The sequence below is a fragment of the Colossoma macropomum genome, unplaced genomic scaffold (assembly GCF_904425465.1).
Source record: "Colossoma macropomum unplaced genomic scaffold, Colossoma_macropomum, whole genome shotgun sequence".
Lineage (NCBI taxonomy): Eukaryota > Metazoa > Chordata > Actinopteri > Characiformes > Serrasalmidae > Colossoma > Colossoma macropomum.
In genome coordinates this window covers 12,782,871-12,809,333 of record NW_023494806.1, presented here as the reverse complement: position 1 = coordinate 12,809,333, position 26,463 = coordinate 12,782,871, and the positions used below count along the sequence as shown (strand labels likewise).

General features: G+C 39.3%; 1 protein-coding gene across 1 annotated transcript in view; it reads left to right on the top strand.

The window, feature by feature from the left end:
* Positions 1 to 26,463, top strand: part of kiaa0825 (KIAA0825 ortholog) — a 173,924-nt gene that overhangs the window by 37,830 nt on the left and 109,631 nt on the right. Inside the window, exons 5-12 of the mRNA XM_036598839.1 lie at positions 2,086 to 2,256; positions 4,474 to 4,559; positions 5,685 to 5,909; positions 15,024 to 15,280; positions 17,492 to 17,642; positions 20,825 to 21,015; positions 24,380 to 24,562; positions 25,048 to 25,167. Coding sequence (XP_036454732.1) covers positions 2,086 to 2,256; positions 4,474 to 4,559; positions 5,685 to 5,909; positions 15,024 to 15,280; positions 17,492 to 17,642; positions 20,825 to 21,015; positions 24,380 to 24,562; positions 25,048 to 25,167 — 1,384 coding nt within the window. The remainder of the gene's footprint in view (positions 1 to 2,085; positions 2,257 to 4,473; positions 4,560 to 5,684; positions 5,910 to 15,023; positions 15,281 to 17,491; positions 17,643 to 20,824; positions 21,016 to 24,379; positions 24,563 to 25,047; positions 25,168 to 26,463) is intronic.

Here is a 26,463-nt window from a genome sequence, read left to right as displayed (position 1 = left end):
CTTATTTGCTGTCTTTTGTGTAAACCATAAAATCTGAAAAAAATCGAAAAGTAACTTACATATCTTATGAGTTATAGTTCATGCTCAGTATCATACTTGGCATGTGTTTTAACATTTCTCTTTGATGTTCTTATTTCAGTTTTGAAAAGAGGGGTTTATATAAGGTTTTAAATGAGTTATTGTTTATATCTCAGTTGCACTGTTTTTTATGATCATTGGTTTGTGCAAGGGCATGCTACTAGAGATGGTCAATATGGCAATATTTTATCAGTATTTTGATAAATGTTGTCATCATGGTAAGCAGTATGCTTGTCTGAGCATATTGTGGATATTGTCCGCACTTAAAGGACACTGACCAACAGCATGTTTCATTACAAAGTGAGCAGAATTAGTCCTATTTATTTGGATTTTGTGCAGTGCAGTACCAAACAGTGTATGTTATATAATTAAGGTTTTGTACAATGAGTACGATTTAAACCTTTAAAATATCAAAAAATAAAACATGTACATGTATATCATCACACCCCAACTTATTATCCTGCAATCACTATGCATTACTCTGTATCTACTGTGAATTATTGAGTAATCCTCAGGAATCTAATTTGTAAAGTATGAAGTTATGATAATAGAATTGAACTCTGGACCCACCAAAATGTCTCTTAGAGTTTAAGGGGTTAGGTATCTGCTGTTAGGTAGGCTTTGGAATGTTTCGAGAGGTATGTTTCTCAGATTCTTCAATAAACATCAATATGTTCAACAGATAATATGTTAGGTGCATTGTCTCAAGATTTTACATACAAATGTATTGAATTTTGTATTAGTGCACTCTAAGAGTATTTGGTGCCCAGGAATGTCTCTGGCACATGGCATTTCCATGGGTGTAGACTGCATCTCCAGTTGCTTATCACTGGATTTCATGACTAGCGAAAGGAAGCACATATTTACTACATCAGTCTCTCACTGACTGACAGAAACGTCATGCAAGTCCTTCTGTGTGTACTTATAAGGGCTGTTTCACATGTTTAGACACATGGTTTGCTTAGGTAATCTGAGAATACGTGGGAGTGGAGTCGAAGAAAGAAGAGACGCCACCACTTTCATCTCGGATATGATGACGCAGTTGATGAAGGTGGTCTTTTGTTTTTGTCGGGGACGTATCAGGGCACTTTAACATTCACAATACAAATGTTTTGTGGCATCCCTGATTACCTCTGCAGGTGGTTTGAGTCATTGGATACAATGGATCCTGTTGACACCTGCTGCTTGTTTCAACACTGCTTTTAACATGACCTCGTCCACTTGGCCTTGTCATTTCCCCTGATGCCGTCTTCAGAGCTGTTCCATTACTTTATTAGGTCAAATTAAGTTTATTAGATGAGCCCTCAAAGGGTTGAGAAATTGAGCTAACATGTGTTATTGTGTTGCAGAATTAGCCCAGTGTTACCCGAAGCAATTTCCTTTCCAAATGTAAAAACAGCAGTGAACTACTTTAAAATATTCACCAATTCATAACATGATATTCGATTTGCTGGGATTTAGGATGCAAACTACTTCATCTTTTTTACATGACTGCTGATACAATTTTATCACTTTCCTTTGCTAGCTGGCTAGTTAGCATGCTAAAAGCTACATGGTTAACAGCAACAAAAAGACAGTTGAACATCAAGTTTACAGACACACAAAGCAGTTACTCACAAATTTTTGTGTGTTATATTCAGACTTCTCAAAAAGACATTTTGCATTGCAGAGTTTGCAGGGCTAACTGATTAGCTTACCAAGGGTGACCTTCTGAGGGTGAGCTCGTTCCCTTTAAATAATACGCTCTCCACAGTCCCCTTCTTCCCTTCTTTCAACCAGTCTTTGGTTTTAGTGCTTTGTCCTTGTTTAATCTTATGGGTGATGTCTGTTTTACTTGCTTTTACATTGTCTTTTGAGTGCATCATAGTAAATTCCTCACAACTGTGCAGCAATAAATGTAAAGTATTGAATTATAGTATAGTTGAATGTTGCCTTAATGTCTTCTGGCACATTTCACCATTCAAGTGTTCATATCATGATGACCTGAACATTGTGTCCTCACTCCAGCTCCCCAGGAAGCTCCCCGAAGAGCGAGAAATTTCTGCCTGACCTCCCACCAGCTGAAGTGCCTGACCCAGCTGGCTGTCACACTGCTGGAGCTGGAGCGCAATGTGGAGGATCTGGCCACTGAGCTGGGCTTCCTCAGCTGCGCCGGGGAGTCCGCCTGCAGCCTCAGAGGTACAGGCCAGTGGCTTATGTCTTGAAATGTCGACATCTAATAGCATGTTCCTGCTGTTGTAACAAAAAATTTGGATCTACAAAATGATGACTTCACATGAGAAGGAAAAATATACTTTTAACGTATTTTCATGTAACAAATTTTTGGAATTTAGAAGATTTTTTTTGATCCATTCACCATAAAAAGTTTTACACAATGTAAAGATGTTTTGATATGCCAATTTTTATGTAGTTATAATTTACTGATGATGGCCAATTGCACACAAGTATCAGCCTAAAGTCATGTGATTTTGTATAGTAACTGTTTGAATAGACTATCCCTACTATATACAAAAATTAGAATAGTTGGAATATCAGTTTGACTTCCAGATGCACAATCTAACTGGTTAAGAAGCATTCTACCCATGCATTTATTTGTGATAACACCAAATATTTTCACAAAGACTAGTAATATAGTAACTAGTAAGTAATGTCTCATTTAACGCTGCAGCTAACCATTGCTAAGTTTCTACTTTACCACATACAAAAACAGGAAATTAACACATTAATGTAGATAACTTCTACATAATAATATTTGATGTGCAACCCATTTAATCAGATTTGAGGAAGAGTATGACAGCACACCTACATCAAATTCCAAACCTATCATTAAGCAAACTCTTTGGTCGGCAGCTGTGATGGCAGAATTAGCCAGAAACAAGTACAATTCGGCAAACAAGATGAGCTGTGAAATTATTTACCTAATGGCTGGAACAAACCAGCATTGAGGTTAATCTGGCAGATACTGAAGAGGTTGAGCTGAACCTGATATTGCGACAGTTTTATGGCTCCATCTGCAATTCAAACGAGGTTTTTGGCAGACGAAATATGACATGAAAGCATACTTTATGCAATATTTGGCACTACTTTGCTTGACTTTTTTTATTTTGCAGAACAATTGTATAAAAGCAATAGAACATAATAGATAGTTCTATCGCTTACATACACTAAACCAGTTAAGAACTATATTAAATATAGACAAAGCACAGCATAGCTCTTTCTCATATATATCTGTATAAAACATCTGTAGGCAAATATTTAGTAAAAGCTTTTTACAGAATGGTAGGACTATAAAGCTCGAGTTTGTTGAAACTTTGACTGTTACAGTTGTCCAGGTTTCTGGTTTAATAGTGGCTGACAACAAACACCTTATAGGGCCGTTCATGCCCTCTTTTGTACACACTCTTTCTCTCTTTCACTGACACCCTCTCTCTTGCTGTGAAAATTAAGAGCTGAGTTTTTCTTTCCCACTTGCCATGAAAGTGACTGGTGCATGTAGTAATTTCTATAAAGGTTACATTAAAAAACAAGACATGCAGAAAAGACCTCGATTTACAGAGAAGTAAACAGCCTTTAAAGGGCAGTTATCCAAATCATTAATTCAGGCAATCAAATGACTTAATTACCAGAAATTCATCAGATGAGCTTAAAGGTCAAAAAGTGACACCCCGGCTGCTTCCTCTCCCCCTCCGCCCGGCGCGCCTCTCGCTCTTGTTAAGCTAAATTGCCTCGCCCGGGGTCTCACATCCAAAGCGTCTGATTAGAAAAATGTGGTCTTGATGCATGCGCTTTTAATTTGCTACTTACACACACACACACACACACACACACACACACACACACACATACACATACACATACACACACACACACACACACACACACACATACACACACACACACACACTAAGTTATCCTCCTCTTCACCCGGCCATGGATTACCCCAGATATGGCCGTAGCTATCTGGGGTTCAAATCAACTCCACTGCCTCCGATTTGGACTAACACAAAGCTCACTTTCTGCAATAATTGCAGCACTTTTTTTTTCCTCCCCACTTCTTTCCTGCGAGGCATTGCAGTCATTTTTAGGTCACTGGTGCATAGAAGAGGACACCAGAGTTAAATATGTCAGCCTCGGGTTATAGAAGCACTTCCCTTTATTGACTCATTTTCCAAAAGCACCATGTGTGTCTATGATAGGGTTGGTTCGCTCAGCGTTTACTCTATCTCTGTGTAATGGCCTTAATGGACTGTTGTGAAGTGTAAGAAAGTCATATTTAATTGAATTGAGCCTATTCGACTCTTGTCTCTCCTTTGATAAAGCAGGCATGGTATTTCATAAAGTGAAATAAATAGATACTGAAGCTTGCTTTGCATCTTTGTGTGCATGTTTGTGTAGGGATCCTAAAGAAAGTCAGGGATGATATGGAGAAGACCACATTGGATGGGAAGACCACGCCTGACCTGCTGCTTCAGAGCACAGAGGTAAGTCTAGTTAGCCTTTGGCATTTGGCCAATCCCTGGATCTAAGATGTTGAAGTCTGTGGGGAAAAATGAATGGCATTTTTTTTTCTGTAGTTACCCAACCAAGTTCCCAAGCCTATGCAGTAGAAATTGTATGTATTGGTTTTTGGATTATGCTAATTTAGAACATTGCATAAATGATAATTATTATATGCTACATGCAAGCTAACACCACATGTTTTACATCACATGACTTCGGCAGTAGTTGGATAAGATTTGAGTAGCTGGTGTTATAATAGTATTACTTTCATGTAACTTAGTGCCATTATTGAATACATTAGTGTTAGCTTGCTTGTAACATGAACAGTGGGGTCTGAGCACACGTTGAAAATCTGGGATTTTTTTTTACCTGGAAGTAAACATCAGGGAGTTTTGGTATGTAAAATGTTCAAAGCAAAAGTTATAACAGGTTGAATGAGGAAGAAATATTCAAGAGTCTGCAGTATTTCTAGGTCACTATTCAAATATTAGCTAATTTCTGAAATTGACCATTTTAAGGCCTTTGCCTTTTTTTGTCTCATCCCTTTCATTGAAGCTTGTGTTCAGAGGCTTTTGCACAAACTTGTGGAATCCACGCCAGCATGAATGCACGCTGTCATTAAAGAAAGACATACCAGATTTTAAGAAATTCTGAAATTCTTGTTAATTTTTTAAACTCTTTACTCCACTCAAATTATTTTACTGATAAAAATTGTGATGAAAAATGCAAAATAGAAGCATTTTCACCAGTAGTTTCAGACTTTTCAGACCCCACTGTATGTAACAGTATCCATGTGATAGGGACAATTTTTTTAGAAAATGCCGTTCATCTTTATTATAGACAAAGTGACTTAGACCTGGAGTCCTTATGTATAATCTCATTGCAATCGTGTGGTCAGCAGTTGAAAGGCTGCTCCTCACCCCATGTCCTTTAAGGTGACTATCATTTAAAAAGACTCTTTTATTTGAGCTCAGTATAGCAGCACACTACATTTTTACATGTAGTATAGACATGTAAGTACTATTTCAATCAGTAACTGTGAACTCACACTTATATCATGCTACATTACTAATGCGATTATTCTGGTGTGGTATCTGTGTCTGTAGGCAGTGTGTCTGGAGTTCGAGTGGAGGGCTGCGTTCCGGGAGCTGGTTCCTCAGATGGCTCACTGTGTGAAAGTGTTTTTAGAGGATGTGTGCAGTAAGAGTCTACAGCAGGAGCAGACCACATATACCTCTGGCTCCATCCTCATCCCCTTGGTTAACGTCTCCCTACGACAGGGCACTGAGTTGACTTGTCCAGAGAGAGACATTCCCAAGAGGATAGCTAAGGCAAGTAACTGATCTGTGTAGTTTTAATAAGACAGCTGATCTATTAGTAATAAGTTAATTTAACATTGATTTAGTGTAGTGATGATGACGGTGGAATAGGTTTGAACGCTTTGGGGAAAACATCAAATTGCAATTTTTCAGACCAGTATTGCGACAATGATTTAAATTGTGATAATTTTCTGTAAATGAACATCCAGGCCTGTTATTTTGGCCAGGATGACTAGCAAATTCACTTTTTCTGGCTTGAAGCTTGAATACTGAACATAGTCTGCCAGGCTATCGGTTAGTCATATCATCATGTTCACAGCACATGAGTGTTTGGTTGTTTTTCAGTGGTCTACAGGTGGTTTGCAAACTTTGTGTTATTACTTTAACTTTCCTCACTTAAAACTTAAGGCAGTGTTTTTAGTGATATGCCTTATAATTAAAATTTAATTTTTATGCGATTTGGAAATTACACTTTTTTGTATAAAACTGAGACCTCCCCCTAGTGGAGAAACTTGAGCCTGCTAAACTCGAGTGAGTTACAAGTCAATGAGGTGTTTGTCATCAGGAAGGGGGCTCCAAAGTATAATCTTATCCTGTAGTCTGGGACCAACCCTAGCTCATGATATGTCACAACTTACATATTCAAGTAATAATACTAATTCTGTCTGATATGAACAATAATGTTGACTAGCAGGATATTGTATAATAGTTTAACAGACAGTAAGAAAGACATAGTACATACATTGCCTCTGCCCCCTATTAACTATGTTCAACACACTTGAGCTGTAGGTTATATCAGGTCTGCAGTGATGCTTCATCATCCTCCAGTAGTGAACCTTCCTTATACATTTTACTCCATGGCTCCTCCATCTTCTACCGTTCCACTGCCCCACAGGGTCGTTTGTTGTATGCTCCACTGTAGTGGACCACAGCTCTGTCTGTGTCCACCTGTTTCCTCTGTTGACTGGAGATGTCTCGCCTCATTTTATCCCTCATTACGACTGACCCGGACTGAGAGCCGCTTCACCTGCACTAGTGTGGGGAGATTGATGAGCTGTCTCAGCCTCAGAAAAGGGCCTCTGAAGAGGGCATGGTCCATGTGGTTTGGATCTCGCCACTGCTGAGCAAGTTGTTTGTTTAGAAACACATTCGGATGTAAATGTTAAGGCTCAGCTAATATACAGGTTGGCTTATAATATCTCCTGATATTGTAGTCACATGTATTTAACTAAATCTGTAAAAATCCCACCTACAGATTACTGTAATTTAGTGGTTTATTTTATAAACAGACACCTTTAATGTAAAAAAAAAATGTCTCACTTTTGATGATGTGATGGTTTATAAGTTGATGAAGAATAAGAAAAAACGAGAGCTTATTAACAGAAACCAACAACAATGCTATGAATACTGGGAAGCACCACCCGTTGCGTTTTAGTATCTACATTGCTTAGAACTTAGAAGTTTATCTGAGTTTAGGAAGTGTTACAGTTAGGATCATATGCGGTCGAACACAGTTAAGATTGGCAGTCATATCAGTGAGTAAAGCAGTGTTTAAACTTACTGGAGTTTCATTTTTAACTTTTGTTAAAGGGCCCATTTCTTACTTTTTTTGTTTTTTATTTTTTTCCCTGAGGTCCACTTATGGTGTTTTTGTGGTTTTATTAATCAAACACGATCATAATCCATTTTTACATGATGTTTAATCCATTTTTTACATGACCAGTTTCCAACCTCTCACTATCCCTTTATGAATTAAACAGGCTGTTTTTGTTACTGTGGCTTTAAGACCAATATATGTAATCAGCCTCCGTTCTGATTGGCTGGCCTGTATTGGACCTCATTCAAACTCTCCTTATAATTTCAGTTTAAATGAGTGGGCTAACCTGATATAAATAGGTGGATGTACATTATATTGCCAAAAGTACTTACTCACCCATCCAAATCATTGAATTCAGGTGTTCCAATCACTTCCATCACCACAGAATTCCATCACCACAGAATTCCATCGCCACAGAATTCCAGCATGGTACCATGATAGGATGCCACCTGTGCAACAAGTCCAGTTGTGAAATTTCCTCGCTACTAAATATTCCACAGTCAACTGTCAGTGGTATTATAACAAAGTGGAAGAGATTGGGAATGACAGCAACTCAGCCATGAAGTAGTAGGCCACGTAAAATGACAGAGCGGGGTCAGCAGATGCTGAGGCGCAGAGTGCGCAGAGGTCGCCAACTTTCTGCAGAGTCAATCACTACAGACCTCCAAACTTCATGTGGCCTTCAGATTAGCTCAAAAACAGTGCGTAGAGAGCTTCATGGAATGGGTTTCCATGGCCGAGCAGCTGCATCCAAGCCTTACATCACCAAGCGCAATGCAAAGCGTCGAATGCAGTGGTGTAAAGCACATCGCCACCGGACTCTAGAGCAGTGGAGACGTGTTCTCTGGAGTGATGAATCACACTTCTCTGTCTGGCAATCCGATGGACAAGACTGCGTTTGGCGGTTGCCAGGAGAACGGTACTTGTCTGACTGCATTGTGCCAAGTGTAAAGTTTGGTGGAGGGGGGATTATGGTGTGGGGTTGTTTTTCAGGAGTTGGGCTCGGCCTCTTAGTTCCAGTGAAAGGAACTCTTCATGCTTCAGCAGACCAAGAGATTTTGGACAATTTCATGCTCCCAACTTTGTGGGAACAGTTTGGGGATGGCCCCTTCCTGTTCCAACATGACTGCACACCAGTGCACAAAGCAAGGTCCATAAAGACATGGATGAGCGAGTTTGGTGTGGAAGAACTTGACTGGCCTGCACAGAGTCCTGACCCTTAACCCGATAGAACACATTTGGGATAAATTAGAGCGGAGACTGCGAGCCAGGCCTTCTCGTCCAACATCAGTGTCTGACCTCACAAATGTGCTTCTGGAAGAATGGTCAAAAATTCCCATAAACACACTCCTAAACCTTGTGGAAAGCCTTCCCAGAAGAGTTCAAGCTGTTATAGCTGCAAAGGGTGGGCCGACATCATTTTAAACCCTAAGGATTAAGAATGGGATGTCACTCAAGTTCATATGCGTGTGAAGGCAGACGAGCGAATACTTTTGGCAATATAGTGTATGTAGTTGCAAGGGTTTAACTTTCCATATATGGGCTGTATGGTCTGAGGAGTGAAAGGCTCAATTTTTTAAGAAGTTTACATACCTACAAAAAAGTGTACTTCAAAAAAAAGTATTCTTCAAAAAAGTGAAAATTTCAAAAACATCACAAAAAGATTTTTCCAGGCTATGCCCCCTTTAAATTTGTGCTACATTTTTGACCACATTAATTTATATCATTACATTAGCCATCCCAATCACTGATCAGAATTTTTAAGTGCTTAAATTTGGTTTCAGTCACATTAATCAAGCTCTAGGAAATATATTTGGACATTAGCATGCCTGAGGTTCCACAACCTAATGTCAGAGTTCTAATCATACAGCCTAGTGATCGATGTTCCATCTTTGAAGACATCATCTCCAAGCCTTTGAATGAAATGACTGTTGCGTGCTGTGAAATTTCAGAGCTTTCCAGGCTGATTTTAATTCTGGTGCTTTGATGGAACAGTTCTCGTGGAACCACATCACTAACAAGTGTCAGAATTTGTCCACACTCAAGACCTGTACAACACATTTACGTGTAGGTCAGTGCTTCGAAATGAGCAGCTCTCCACTCAAAGGTTACCACGTGCATTTATTTGCATTCCCTGCCGCCCTGAGACTCTCAGAACCCCCCACCATTTCTGACACGTATCACAGTGGACCATAAGCAGGCATATCATGCTAGCGCAGGACTTGGCTCCGGAGTGCAGCTAGTCCAAATGCATTAATGGAATCAATATTTCACACATTCATATTCATACATTCATGCCTGGGTTCAAATTCTCCGCATTGCCAGGCCTCTTGCCCCGCATAATGTTTGAGAGAACCATTTATCACCCTGAAATTGCACCCGAGTTATTGACCACCTCATGTTGACAATGGCTGCGCATCGTCCTTAACCTTCTGCCTTCTGGCGAGGGCCTGGAATTTAGCGCCATTCAAAAGTACCTGTTAAAAAACTCTGAGCTTTTAAATGTTTTATAGCCTTGCGGAGGAATAACCTTGCGTTGCCTGTCCTATTGGGATCCATATCTTTGATCTGCGCTAGTTATGGGTTCTCTGAGCCCGAGCGGCGGACTTGAAAAAGCCATAAATCTCACAGACACCTCTTGAGTCCTCATCACCTTCAGACTGAGAGAGCATAGGGTCTGAGATTGTATAGCTGTATACGTTCACCCACCTTTCTCTCACACTCCTGCTAAGCTCCTAACGGCCAAACCCTGTTGGTTATTGACTCGATTGTCGAGCTGGCCTGTCGTTTCGAGGCCTCTTCTCTCCGCTGAGGCTATACACTTGGCAGGGGCCCATACCTTGCAGGATCCAGCTTTCAGCCTGCCAAACTTTGAATCATAAAATGGCCTGGACTCTTCCCTCGCAAACCATATCTGCACTCACTATAACACATTGCATACGGAATTGAAGTCCTTATTCCAGCTTTGCTCGTGTTAAAGTTGCCTCAGCAGATGAAAATCTTTCTCTTCAAAAAGCAAAGTTGGAATTATGTATTGATAAAGTTTGATTCATGCCCCGTCTGTCATTTACAGTGTGAAAATGTATCTGATTTTTCTTTATTTCTTTTATCACCCTTACAGAAAAATTGCATGGCTTTCGCATCAATCATCTTGCATTGTTCAAGATGTTCTTTTAGACACTTTTCAAAGCTTTTTGTTCATATGTCCATTTTCACATTTTTACTTTTTTCATGTCATTCTCTAACATCAGGACTCTATTCGTGTACACATATGGACATTTACACTTTTGACATTTGTAATTTTTGTAGTTCTATGTTTTCGCATTTCCATTTGATAGTTGCAAAATAAAGAAAAAGAATAAAAAAATATCAGGTACATGCGACACATTTAGTTATTCCAGTAATTGACAAAAAAGACAATAGCTAATATTTTTCATATATTGTGTTGTTTGGCCTGTATAAAATCATTAGTGCTGTGTTATTTCTTTTGTTTTTAATGAGTTTTATGTCGATGGGTGTAAATTAATATCTGAACTTTGTGAAACAGGTTTTAGCTGTTTTAGCTGTTTCACAAAACTTTCAATAAACTGCACTTTAAAAAATAGTATTTTGTACTTTCAAAGTACTGTATTATTTAATGAGTGGTAGCTTTTTTTCTGAACAAAGGTTAAATACATGTAAATAAAACATGCATGTACGGCATGTTTCCCAAAATGCATGTACGGTATTTTAACACTTCTGTAGTTAATTTACAGAAATAAAATGTAAATTCATATAAAGGAATGATCACCTTTATGTTAACATTAACTGGCTAGCTAATTAAGCTAACAGGTTACCAGTAACATAAACAACATTATTCCAAGAGACCACCCTTATTTGATTTTTCATTAAACTTTTACAAAGTTGAGGTAGTTGCAACTGCCTTATGCAGGTAAGAGTTATCACACATGAGTGCGTGAACGTCTCTCTCTGTAAAGCCTGCCTCAGGGACCAAGGGCCGAGAGACTATTGAAGGTGTATCAGATATTTAGTCGAGAAATATGAAGTCACCTCTCGCTCGCTTTCCACTGTCTGATTGATGGTTTTGGGAGTGTTTCCATTTATAAAAGCATTCTGTTATTTTCTGTGTTCACTGAGGCCTCAGGACGTGGTGACTCCCAATGGAAAGGGAAGGGTTGGAGCATATATATGGTGTGCATGCATGTTTTACTGCTTTTGAATAGCCTGGCGCCGTAACTCATTTCTATAGGTGTATAAATTTGGCGGTGAACTCAGCACATACGCTGGCGTGGCCTGCTCCAGTGTCGTTCCTGCTGATGTGCTTTGAATGAAGAGCACATGAGTGTGGATGGAGGGAGAGAGGGAGCGCAGGGTGTGCTGGGGTTACTTGGGAAGGGTCTGGAGGTGATATCTTCATTTTGGAGGTTGGAGCAGAAGGGAAGAGGAGGCAGATTGGAAGTTTTGTGTGAGCGCGTTCCGATTTGAGGCTGCTTCCTTCTGCTGATAACCCTTAGGGGTCTTCTTTTCAAGTGAGGCGCCTCCCGAGGCACTTCTTTGCAGGTATAACACACATGCACACACACATTCGTAATCATGCTCTCACTCAGAGCTTGAAAAGAGAATCCTTTCTCCAGGACAAATGTGGAAACATGAGATAAAGTATTGCTCCTCTTTCCAAGTGCCACAGGAGGGGAGCCTGCCAGACTTTGAATCATAAACCGGCCTGGACTTTCTCTCACGACCATATCTGCACGACCGATTCACTCGCTTTAATACAAAGCATATTGGAGTCCTTGTCCTACTAATGTTTAAGGTGTCTGAACAGATAAACTGCAACGCTGTCTGTTCAAAGTGAAGTAGGACTGTGTATTGATACAGATTGCTTTGTGTACCCATCTTTACATCAGAACTGTTACTTTGCTTTTCATTTTAACTAAATAGATTTTTTACTGGAATAACCACAGTTAACAGCTTGGTAAAGCATGAGGTACATGTTTTTAAGCTTGAACCGACAAAGTATGTTTTTTAACTTTGTAGTTATTGAATAATTTATGCTAGTTTAGGTCTCATAAACTGCTATAAGTTTAGAAATAAGATGTGAAGAAATTTAGTTAAATATAAGCCTACAGTTGTTTGCAAAAGTTTGGGTGCCCTGGTCGAATTACATATTTTGTTGATTTTCTAAGTGAAAATAAGGTAAAACATTCTCTACAGAGAATAGACGTCTGCACATTTTAATGCACGATTACTGTTTATTTGCTGAAATTGACATATTGGCATAGACAGAATTGTGGCCTATGCAAAAGCACATTTTCTATTGTATTTTTTTTTTCTTTTTAATTTTGTTAAGCTTAGCAAGTACAAATTGTGCACTAACATTTGCTGAAAAAATGCCACATACGTTTGTTTTCTCTAGAGGATGTCTTAACTTGTGTTTACTTAGAAAATTAATAAAATGTAATTCGTCCAGGGGGGGGGATTTCACACTTTTTCTGTAAGTATTGATAAGGTGCCTGAAAAAATATTTTTAATACATCTGACACCTTAAACTCTAAGGGAATTCCTCATTCATGTATTTATTCATTCAAAAATGTAGAAATTAGTTTCATAAACTGTAATGCATGCACTGTGAATTTCCTCGTTGTGGGATTAATAAAGGATTATCTAGCAGCATGGAGGCTTTGGATTGGGTAAATGAACACTGTACTGAAATCTAAACTGTTATTTTACTGTTCTTTGTTTTAAGAATGTATTTAATTTAAAATGAAACCAGTTAACCTGCTTGTTAAATTCATAATTTATTGCAGTTTCTGAATAATGAATATTAAGATTAACAACTGAATAATAATTATACAATTTAAGAGTTTGATTTAAAAGAGTGTCATTGATGTATTCTGAACTAAAGTGAATGAAAGTTTACAGAGAAACGCATGATGATTTGGTGGTTTATCATTTTCCTTGACGTGACATTTCATGAAAGAAAAAAACAAAAAACAAAAAAGCAAGAAAATGTCCTTGCTTTTATGAAATGAACTTGGTGTACTGTGTAATTCACAATGCACCATTCACTCCCCAGTGCATACAGTCCATCAGCGTATACAAAGCTGTGAAAATGGGACTTATCATGGCTGTGGCATCACACACTTTTGCATATGAACACCCAGTCAGACTTGTTATAGTCTTTAGGTGTTTTTTTTTCTTTGCTTGCATTTAGACCTAGACTGATTTTTTTTTATTATTATTTATTTATTTTTTTTTAGAGTGGGTTTTACCTCAGTTGCAGGCTCTGCCAATTAGAATAGAGGTAATTTACATTAGGGGTGTTGCCTGGCCTAGGTATTTGGGGATATAGCCCTGAGTATTTTTTAACCAGCCCCAAACCTTATAACGTTACTGAGGGACATTTTTACCCACTCCTTAAAAGTTAAAGAAAGAGAGAATGAAAAAGAGAGTGGCACAATAGAGAAAGAGAGCATGGCATGATAGAGTGAGCGAAAGAGAGAAAGTGCACACACGTTGAGTGCTAGATAGAAAATGTGTGAATGCTTGAAATTTCTGTGAAAAAGGCGAATCTACTCCAATATGAAACAATAACTCATAAACTTATAAGTGCAAGTAAACTGGCCGTTTAAAAATTCCACGTTAACAGAACAATTACTATGACTGTTTAATACTGTTAACTCATGATTTGAAGTACAACATTAAAAATTGAAGGCAGCCAGGTTAAGTCCAAATCAGATTTTACATTGTACATAAAAGTCACATTTGGAAATAAGCTCAACCCGGCGCTGTATGTGAAAACATTTATGTACCTGATAATGTGTAGGGCTCGCTGGTCTCATATCAGATAGCAGATCTCTAACAATGTTCATCAGCACTTAAAATGACAAAGACAGAATGCTGTGTTTTAGCATGATCTTTTATATTTAAAATATTGTTTCTTGTTTGGTTTTAGGCAAGAAGAGTTAAATTAATGACTATTTAACTTTCAACATATATAAAAATTATAGGTAAAATGTTTGTATGTGGCAGGAAATTAGAGAGGAAATCTGTAGAAGAGATGGTTGATGTGGAGAGAGAGAGAATGTGCAGAGGACTTTATTAATGTCAGTATTGGGGACACATCTCTGACACATTTTTAATTTTCTGTTACATTCACTCTTCTTTCGTGGTGTTGTTTATAAGACGCACCAGTCAGCATTGCTGAATAGATGCACATTTTTGTTGAATTTTGTTGAATTGTTGACCACAAAAAAGTAACAACTGCTCATTTTGCAGGTTAATTAAAACAGTTTCCCAAAATAATTGTACTATGAGCTCGGCTGAGCCCTGGATCTTTAACGCCCCTGATTTACAGCCTGCTGAATTCATAAGGATAAAGCAAGGTTGGAAGATGGTCATGTAAAAATGAAGGATGACTTTTGGTATATTAAAGCGTATAAAGTGAATTTCAAGGGGAATGTGCCCGTTAATTACATTGTATCTTTGAGCACTTTGTAAAAATAGATCTCTCCTTTTATCCTCTGCAGTTCTGTGCGGATGTGCTGGAGGAGCTCGATGCTCTCCTGCCTCTGGCTGTGGCTTGTAAAGATGACACTCTGCGCTCCTGTTATGTGGAGGTTTGTGGCCGGGTGACCTCCGCTCTGCTGGCCAGGCTGGAGGTAAGATCAGGGCAGGTGCCCACCTCAGCACCCCTCAAAAACCTCCCCACACTACTGGCTTCCAGCATCTACGTCCAACAGAGACTGGCACACTATGAGAGCCAGCTGAGGGACACCACCCGCATGTGAGTAACATCTTTTAAAGGGGCCAGAAATCTAATCAACACATTTTTCCCTTTACTTGAACAGAAGTACATTGACTAGCTAAAACGGTAGTAGCAGCTAACATGATGCTAAATTTTATGTATATGCTTGTTGAATTTTGTAGAAAACAGTATGTGATTTAATACACAATGTCAGAAATCATACCAGCAAGTCTGTAACAACAGTTTAAGGCAAGTCGCTGATAATTTAGCCTTGCAGTTTGCAGACTTTTAACAGGTGATTATAAGCTTCCAGTGCTTGTTTTTGCTGGGCAATTGCACTAGAACTGTTGAGTCTGCACATAACAGAAGTTGCTACTTTGAATTGATAGTTTGGTCAAAAGTAAAACTAAAGTTTCTTCCATGTCATAAATGTAGTCGATCAACCAAGACGAAATTTGCTTGCTTACTTTTGCACTGGAGCAAAAGGCTAGTGATGGTACACTGTTTAAAAAAAATTAATTTCAAAAAATTGACATTTTATCTTAAACAAGTAATAACCAGGACTTAAAATTCTGAGTGAATTGATCTTCTAATAGTAAGTTAACAGAATAAAAGTCTTACATTTGTTCATTATTATTTGAAGTTCATTGAACTCATTTTAAAGCAGACCAGTTACTGTTTTCAGTAAAATGGATTTTTTTTGTTTGTACAACAGTGTAGCTGCATTAGCCTCTTAGCTCCAGTGCAAAGGAAGCAAACTTCGGACACCATTGTGAGCAGACCTTGTGTGATTAAATTTCTAATTATACAGTGCTGTATATTCTGAATATAAACAGCTGTAATAGGTCATTTGAAGCTAAAATCAAGTAGCTTGATATGCTTGATTTGCTTGTAAGCTAGTTGTTATGCTGCAGTGTCATCAGACCACAGTGGCCTTAGGAAGTGTTTTAGGAAACTTTTTTTCCCTTTTGTTTGTCTCCAAGGCCGTTTATTGAGAATGTTTTTCTAAGACGGTTATTTCTCATGGAACAGAGTGAGACAGAACTCCTGAGCCAGTGTTGGTCGATATGTTAGCTGTCTGTGAAACGTTTAAAATCTTAAGTGCATTTTGTGTCTAATGTACTTGCGTGCATATGGTTTATGTCAAGGGTAAGTACCAAGGAACTCCCTTTTGGCTGATCTTTCTTTCAGTCAAGTGAAGGTTAGAAAATGAATAAGAATATGCTAGTTGACATTTGCCCATTTATTTTTGAATATTTCTAGAGCAAATATAAAGTAAGTCTAGAGGAAAGTATAAAACCTGCCTACCATATTTGATATTTAAAATATAAAATCTGATTTATGTCCATCAAACATTTCTCTCAATTAAATTATAGATCCCTGAGGAAAGGAATGTATATTTTACATGAGATTTGAGAAATGAGCTGATGCCTTTGGGGTTAATAGCAATGCATTTTATAGATTAGGTTGATCCTAGGCTTTAACCTGTATGCTTTCTCCTACTGAGTGTTTCAAAAACTCACCAAAATCTCATGCAAGCATCATTCCCTTCCAGCGCTCCATCCCATGCAATTCTGAGGTTCATAAATAACCCTGCGTCTCTCCATGGATGATAAAATATCAAATATAAAACGGCACATAAAAAAAATCGGCTTTGCCTAGAAAATTAAAGTGTAACTTATGCATTTGTACATAAAAATGAGAGTTATTTGTGAAGGTGGAGGCTTTTCTGGAGAGATTTTTCAATTTATAGTTTGTCAAGCAAGTTTTTTTCCCCCAGTAAGGCAGATTGTCAGGCCGTTGCCAGAAATACTAAAATGCCGTAATTGGATTGTAAAGAATCGGAGTGGGATCTGCATGAGCCTGCGAGTTCCTGACAGAACTATTTATCTACGGGAGGACGTGTGTTTGTCAGAAAACAGATGTTAGCCCACAAAGAGCCAAAGGGGAAGTGAGCGAGAAAGCCGCGCGTGAGAGAGAGAGAATGAGGGAGAAAGAAATGAAGGACAGAAAAGTGGTAGGAGAGGTTGATTGTTTCAGACAGCACGTGTGGCCTCATATTTTTAGAGAGGGACTAGGGGTGGAAAAGAGGGGCGGAGAGGAAGTAGGGAGGTGGCGTATGACTGGCAGGTAATAATCGAAGCCATTTGCTGGTATTAATCACTTAATGCCACTTTGACCTGTAAGCTGCATGACTCCTGCTTGTTCTCTTAAATCTGGGCCCTGTGGCTTTGATGTGTCCGACTGCAGACCTTTGACTCTGCTGCCCATCCAGAGGAGCCAGGATGTGACGGCTGCTGTGCATGAGCACCTGACCAGCTACTGCGTCCATGTGTGTGCCACCAGTATACTGCAGGATGCGGAGAGCCACTACTGGGCGGACCCCAAGCCATTTTATGAGGTGCAGATGGCGCAAGTGGTTCTTCCTACATTTGCTGTATTTTATTAAAGCAATAAGCCACGAGAGACTGAATGTTACAGTGAGTGTAACATGATAACTAAACATTACAAGATCTTAAGAAAACAAATGAAAATAACTCATTATCCATTGCCCGTTAGGACTTCCATAAATATGGTCATATTGTCTGCTACATTCTGGCTGATGTTTTTATGCAAGTTGCAATTTGTTGTAGTTATAATAAGTACTGTGAGTGATACATTACAATAGCCAAGACATGGATCAATTTCTTAACATCTTGTGACCAGAGGTAGATTTTTACCCATGTTATAATCCTTAGATGACAGAATGCAATTCTAAATATGTATGCAACCTTTTGCCACTCTTGAGTTTTGCAATTTAATTATCTTTATTACTATTCCAGCTGTTTTAATGTTGCCAGAGTAGTTTGGTAATGTAATTTGTACAGGATATGATGATTTGTATTTGTATTCAGACCACTGAGTGGTCGTAGCCTGGATCTCCATGTCAACATTACGTGACGGGCACCACACTGAATAAGAAAAGTGATCTGGCAGATAGCCAAATCTATTACCAGGTTCTATTATGACATTACAGTAAAGTCAATTTAACCAGGACTGCTATTACTGAGGGAGCACCAGGCTGAACCAAAGTGATTCACTCCAAAATTATTACTGTCAGACTCTATAACATGCAGACATTGTAGATTTGGTCTGGATCAGTTACTGATTTTGTCTGTAATCGCTTTAGTCATAGTACCGCTCAAGGTAAAACTACTCCAGTACCAATAGAACTTAAGTGATATATGCTTTTTATTGAGTTGAGTGATTATAGTGCTAAACTATAGGCCACATTTTAATAGATTATTCTAGAATTAACCCAGGAAAGATAACAAAGTGTATTAATGGACAAAAAAATACGTTCTTTAGCTCTTGGCTGTCCTTAGTATAATGCATTTGCTTCACAGTGTTTAAACACTGGCAAGCCACAGTACACAAATGCCTTTCACTCCTTTTTTTGTATTTATTGTTCATAATAACCACTTGTGTTGGAGAATTTTCTTGCATTAGCATAAGTAGCTTTATCTTCCTGTGTTGTAGAATATTCTGCAGTATTGCATTGTAGTGACCCTCCTGCGGAAACCCAAGGCAACATTAGAGGGAACCATCTGTACAGGAAAAGTCCATTACTGTGGTCCTAACTTATGCCTCCATTAAGGCATAGCCAGACAGTGGACGAACACATGCACACAGACCCTCTTTGCAGGCTGTGGGGCAGACAGGCCTGCTGTGTGCAGGTGTGAGACTGGCTGCCTGTGTCTGGGCCTCTACTGACCCACAGCCCCACACCTTCCTTGTATATCTCCTCTGTTTCTGTCCCTCTGGCTCTCTACAAATGCAAGGGGGTCAAAGCTGCTTCAGAGTAGGTCCCAACTGATATATCGCTTGGCCGGTAGAACTAAGGCTTTATATGGTATGAGTGAAAATGCTGCCAAGTGGCTTCTTTTTACATTATAATAAACACATTGTTGGAATGCATTTTTGAGGAATTTATGCTCTCTAAATTTTCATGCTCTTTTCATGCAACCACGTCTTACACAAACTGCTAAGACAACTATTGTGCATTCTCATTACACAATACAGGTTGAATTGGACCTGAACTGAACATGACCATGGATAAAATAACAAAAGCATGTAGAATGCATCCAAGCCAAAAATTTAGCATGGGGGAAACATGTTATAACAACACCCAAAAAAAACCTTTATATGAAGAAAAGTGATAAAAAAAGAAAAAGCCAATTGACAGAAAACAACAAAACAAACAAAAAATATTTGAGGACGCTCTGTTCCTGCTGCTACAATATTTATATTCTATAGGGCTGAAGCAGAAACCATGAGAAGTTCCGCATTACAGTGATTTAACCACAGTTTAGGGGTTATTAGATATGAACTATGGAAGTCTGAGTAGAAGAAGCTTTACAACTGATCGTCATATGTCCCTAAAACTGGTTGAGTCTTACAGAACTATTGGGGGAAAAAAAAGAGCAAGGCACCTAACCCTCAACTGCTCCCCGGGCGCCGTGGATAGGGCTGCCCACCGCTCCGGGCAAGTGTGCTCACTGCCCCTTTGTGTGTGTGTTCACTTGTGTGTATGTGGTGTTTTACTGCATGGATGGGTTAGATTGCAGAGGTGAAATTTCCCCTTTGTGGGACTAATAAGGGTCACTTAATCTTAATCTTAATCTTAATATCAGTTCCTTAAAATTGATATTTATATCAAATATATCAGAATAATTTTCATTTTGTTTGGGCCACCTGTTTAGAGCACTGAAGTGGGTGGAATTTGGATATGTAGTCATGCTCTAGTATGAGTGGCTCAATTCTGAATTCTGGCTCTCTGGTGGAGCTCGTCTCAGTCCTCATTACAACACATGTTGTACATGGCTGTTAATAATCTGTCTTTTGTCACCCTCAGTGCTGTTTCCTCCCTGCCTGAAAACAGTTAAGACTCACAGGAAACTCTCACTTTCTCCCTCTCTCACTTTCTCTCTCTGTGTCTCTCTCTATCTATCTGCACTCTCTCTCCATAATGTTGCTGTAACCCTTTGCAAGAGTCATTTGTGTTTCTATCATCTTTGCTGTGTGTGTGTTTGTGTGTGTGTGTGTGTGTGTGTGTGTGTGTGTGTTTATGTTGGGTGATCTTCTGAAGAGTGCTGATGGTTTCTCCAGGCTAGGCCTTCAAAGCCCGGGTGTTCTGTGTGTGTGTGTGTGTGTGTCTCGGTGGGTTTGAGGGAGCCAGGTGTGGAGTGCAGGTGGCATGACCATGAGCCTCTGTACAGAGAGACAGGCCACATCTCCATCTTTTATCTCTCCTTTTTTTCTTTTCTTTCCTTCTACACTCTCCACTCTGTGTCTGTCTGTTTGCGTTTCATATTTTAATCTCTCTATTGATTTTTTTTTTACTCATCTTAAAACACGTATTTCACACATAGAATCAATAGAATCAATGTCTTCTTGGGGTTTACATATTCCTGTTCATCTTCAAGTTTGTGTATTGTGGTGTCATGTAGAAGACGAATCACGAGAGGCCATAATTTCTGCTCTTCTTCTTTTATTTAGAACATGGCATAAATTCAAGTCTTTCTTCCTTTCTTTCCTCTACAGGGTGAAAGGTGTTCCTTCTCTATCCAGATGTGGCATTATTTCCTCTCGGGTCTGTGCAGTGACCTGTGGGGGTCAGTGTCTCCAGCGCTGGCGCAGCAGACCTTGGCTCAGGTGTTAGCTAAGACGCTGGAGCTCCTGCTTCAGAGATACTCCAGAGCACAGCCCTCATACAAGAGACTCCCCCAGATCAGGTATCAGACACACAGTCTCAGATCAGTCATTCTTAACTGTCCTTAGCCTTCAGCTGGCAAACCCATCAAACTGAACCTGGCCATTCATCAGAGATGTCCAAGACCTTTTGATCACGCTTTACTTTCTACATTTATGTCTATGCACTCGTTCTGAATAGGCCATCTATAAAAAATGGTTGTCTTACTGCTATATTGCAAAAACAGTCTTTTAAAGTGATAGTTCAGCACAAAATCAGGTCTACATACCCTAAATGTAGTCTGGGCGAAATGTAGTCTGGTGTTTGATGTTTAGCACTGGACCTAAAATGGAGAAAAATATAGGCAAAATTCAAGCTTTAAATTTCTGCTAGTACTACTGTAGTTGTAGTGCTACTATAGGGTGTTTCTAGCTCATTTGCATATCCTGTGAGCCCTCGCAGTAGCCTCTTTTATGGTCTAGAACTGCCCATGTAGGTGGAATTTTGCCACTGTTAGAAGTAACTTTATGCACTAGTAGTTGTATGTGCGATGTTAGAGCAAACAACAAACTTGGCTGGTAATTGTTTACCTTACCAGTTACATGAAACATAAGTGACTATGTTACTGCCCTTCTGGTTTAGCATGTGTGGGCAGTCCTTTGGCAACCCTCTAATCATTACCAACCTATGCTGTAAGTGGGAGTTGCCAGTAAAGAGCATTTCCATTGGTTCCTCGACAGGATTTGAGGAAAGTGAATGCTAAGTTAGGCATACATTTATTTACTTATTAGTAGTGATGCACTAATTTAGAAGTTAGATGTTATATTCTCCCTTAATACTCAACAGGAGCAATGTTTTTAAATCACTTGTCTTAATGTCCCTTGTAGGAACTGTGAAACAGATCTACATGACAGATTTTTTTTTTCCACCGTGGATCTGCTGCCGCTTAAACAGTTTGAACTCATCTGCCCTGACCGGTGCAGGAGAGTGGCGGAAACGAACAATGTATTTAATCACTGTTTTCCCTTTACAATACCATTAAAACTACTTGTAAAGTCTTGTTAATACATTATTGTAATTTTTCTAAAACAAAGGTACCAAAAATCCTTTGATGGCTGAAATTTCAGTGCATCCCTACTTGTTAGTTATATTTGCCTTGTAGCTCCAGAAAGAAAACTTTGGAAGCCAAATGTCCTGGCTGATCAACTACATTTGGGGTAAGGAGAGTGTTGAGCTGTCCCTTTAGGTTTGGTTCTTACACATGAGCGTGAGGTATGGAAATGTTATATTGCAGTGATTACTTATGTAATTAAGCTTGATTGTAATCCGAGGTGAAGGCTGTTACTATAAAACCAGCAGTTAGGCCATAGTGTAACTGCGAGCGGTCATCAGCACTGTTGCCTGCATCCACGATCTCGGCCCATATCTGTAGCGCCTCACGAAACACTAGCCTGCCTGTCCGGGAGGGCTTAGCAGACCGTTTTGAATGCTTTAGTGATTGCGCTGGTGCTTGGCCCCCGGGCTCGGCGCAGAGCTCCAGATTGGTGAAAGTAGAACAGGCTCTCTTTTGTTAGTGAACGGCCCCAGCCTGGCCGCCTGGCTCCGGGCCCCTGCTCCGTCATGCTCCACGGGGCTGGGCTTGAGCAGGCCTGGACCTTACTAACGCTTTGACTGCAGGGGCCTTGTGCGCTGCATTAGCACATACTTAAAGTGGTTAAAGACGCTCTAGCCAGTGAACGCTGAGAAAGCGCAGATTGCCCAGGGGCTAGCAGGGAAGAAGAAGAGAAGGAGGGAGAGGAGAGAAAGATGGGGATGAATGGAAAGGCTGGTTTGCATTTTTTTCCCCTCAATGCTTTTTGCTGCAAGGACACCCGGTTACAAGCTGCTGAATGCAGGCCCAGCTCAGAGTCTGCCAAGCAGATGGACCTTTCCATTCTCTCTCTCTCTCTCTCTCTCTCTCTCTCTCTCTCTCTCTCTCTCTCTCTCTCTCTCTCTCTCTCTTTATTTCTCTTTATTTCTCTCTTTCTCCATCTCTTTTTTCATTCTTTCTCTCTTTACCCATCTTTAGAATGGAGGATGTTCAGTGAGTGCAGTGTAAAAGCAGGGAAGAGTTAATGGGGTGATGAGGTGAGGTTTGACAAGGGGATCTAAGTGAGTGTTTTTTCTGACCTCACCTGATGCTGAGCCTGTCCAGACACACATTACACACATAACTCTGAGATCATTTAAAATGAAAGGAAAGTGTTCTAAGGATTTGGCCATTAAAAGATTACATATTTTTACCTTTTCATACAAATTGTTGAAAGAGAATATATAATGACAGCATACAGTGCAGTGCAAAAGTCAAAGATCACTCTTTATTTAATTCATTTCCATTGAAAACGACCATTAAGTACAAGTATTCAATTTTCAGCATCAGGAAAAAAGCAGGAAACATATATTTAATGGAAAATTACACAAAAGCCTCAACTAACTATAACAAGTGTAACAACTAAATATAATATCACAGCTTCCATTCTTTTCAGGAGACTTTGTTTCAGTTTTTCATATAGACATGTAGGGATATTTTCATACCCACAAAGTTCAGTAAATTGGTTCCATTTTCTGCTTTTAACAATCCAAGTAACTCCAAATACGAATTTAGACTCATTAGTCCATAAAACCTTACTGTACATCTCAGATGTATAGTTTTTTTCTTGTCTTTTTTGTTTATTTCCTTTTCTCTGTAACATCTTCTTAACAGCTACACATCCTTTCATACTCTTCTCGCAGTGGAAGGATGGACAGAAACACCTGTCGATTTTTTTCAGATCTGAAGCAAGAGTTTTTTTTTCTATTAAAATTGAATATACCGTTTGCCTGATAGTGACAGTTTGGGGGTTTACCAGGTCTTGCAGGGTTGGTTGGAGTTCCATTTTCTTTAAAAAAAAATTACATCCAATTTTGGAAATTTATTTTTTTCAGTTGACTCTCCTCTTCCTTGTGCAAGTGGATTATTTTATTTTAAGGCAGCTAAGGTGTGTTTGGGTAGTTGCTTGTGTGAATGTTAGGGTCTCTTTGAAGGGGAACATGATGTCTGATACTTCTTGGGGAATAGTGTTTGTTTGATGGACACAGCTATAATTTGTTGGTTTTAACATTTGCATTAGGGTGTACACAAGTAAGGAGCGGACAAATAAATAGTGATAGATTTGTTATTATATTTCGTGCTGGAGGCTGCTGTGTAGTTTCCAGTTAAATATATGTTTCCTTTTTTCTGACACCTGAAAAATGAATAATGTGTACTTAATGGCTGCACTGAGAGGAAATTGAATACATAAAAAGGTGGTCTCGGGACTGTACACCATACTGCACATCATTGTTGTGTTTTCTCTGACCATCATCTACTGTCCTCTCTCCTGTCTCAGGGTAGACATCACGGCTATCCTGCTGTGTGTGGAGGAGTTGATGTGGAGCTTGTGTGGCAGTGTGGAGGAGCTGGTCAGGCCATGCCTGGCATCAGGAAACTGGGTGTCCTGCATTCACAGCCTATGTAATCAACTGCTGAGTGTATGTGCCATTCTCACTGCCCCCTTACCACAGCTCTACAGGTACTACAGATACTCATTCCTTGGGTTAATGTTATGATGCAGTCAAATCTGGCTACTAAGTAACAACTGTGACAGTTTTACTCTTCTTAAGCTACTGCTAACCGTTAACTGTGCTTTAACCAGTATAGAAAAAAAGAGAAATGACTGTATTAGAAAACAGGGTCAAAGTCATTTGTGGGGCTACTTTTATAGTGAAAGAAACTGCCAGTATTTAAAGCATATATTTGAAACACTATTCTGGACTTCTCTGCTTTACTTTTTTTCTTTTGTCGTTTTTAAATTTTTCTTCTTTCTTTTTTTCTTTACAAGATTATTGTGAGCAGTAACATGCTTAAGGTTGTGATGTTATTCATTATTACACACTTCTAATGTTTTTTTGCTTTATCGTCACATTGAGTAATTGTGCATATGGAAGAGATTGATTAGTCTTGAGCATAGACTTGTTCAGGCTTGTTTTTATAAGTAATATCTCTTGTGTCATCTAGTACTTTTCAGAATGGGCTTAGTGAAGGGACCCCCAACACTTCGGCCGAAGCAAACAGTAGCCATGCTCCTTTCTGGCTCAACGTGATCAACCCTACACTCTTCCCACAGGAGTTGCTGAGGTACTGTGATTGTTAGCAAGTGTCATTTGAGCACTTTACTAATTATATGCGTGAAAAAAACAAAACCTATAATCAGAGCATTAATTATGACCTCTCACAAAATAATTAAATGCAATCTGAATCATTTGGCTTAGTATATGCAGCATAATATCTGCTTGAAAAAGACTGAAAATGTGTCTGTCTTTTTTAAACACTGTATATTCAGTGCAGACAAACACACAAGTCATGCATTATTGCAAGCAGCCCCCCTAGCTTCACTGAGCTAACGCAGACCAGATGCTGATGCCACTGTCGGTCATGCTGTTTATGCTGATGTGCTCTGCGGCTTTTACACATGGGGTGTGAAAGGCTGAATCCGAGCCGTAGGAGGGCCGAGAAACTGGGGCAAATGTCAAGTTCATGTGACATCACCCTTCTCAAGCACTCCCCACCCCTCTGCTCCTGCCTCAGTGTGATATCACTGAGTGTCCTGATCTCACAAATCATCCACCAGCCCTGCTCCCATTGGCCTCAAAGCTCTGAAATTAGTTTAGTGTTATTACCTTGTAGATTTATTTGTGTCTTGCTGTTTTCAAGGCTTCCTTGTGTTTGGCAGGGGGAGAGTCGCTTAATCCAAATGGCCACACACAGATCAAACTTTCCCCATGAATTCATTTTTGATTATGGATGCACTGATAGGGAATTTCTCAACTGATATTATATTTCGTGGCTGATACTGATATTAATAATTGATACTTTTTTTTTTTCTCTCATTAAATGAAAAGTGATGATGAGACAGTTGAAACTCCACATGTGTATCAAAAATTCATTTTATATAGCCGTGATATAGTTAAATCAGATTATTCTCAAAATCTCTCCTATTTAATGCAAATATTTTATCATAACATTAGGTCACCATAACGTTAGGAGTTTTACCTAAGGATGATATAGCACTGTCATTTTAGCGACAATAACGAGCTAAAGTATTAGTTATAATTATTGACACTAATGAAGGGCCGAGTCTAAATTTTCAGATGTTCAAATCATCATGATAGTTTAATAAATCAAATAGTGAATTAGGATTTTTGATATGCACATCAGCTTTTCTGTAGCAATATAACTGTCATATTAAGGAACCATGAGATGTCTGAACTCTATACTAACCCAGAAAGCAGTCAAGAACCTACATCTGGTCAGAGTTTCTCATCTGTTTAGTCTAAAGAAGGAAGCAGAGGAAGACTACTGCAGCCGGCTAAATGGCATTGCATACTGAGTGAGAACCTCTATGCCACGCCACCAGAAGGTCTCTGGCACCAG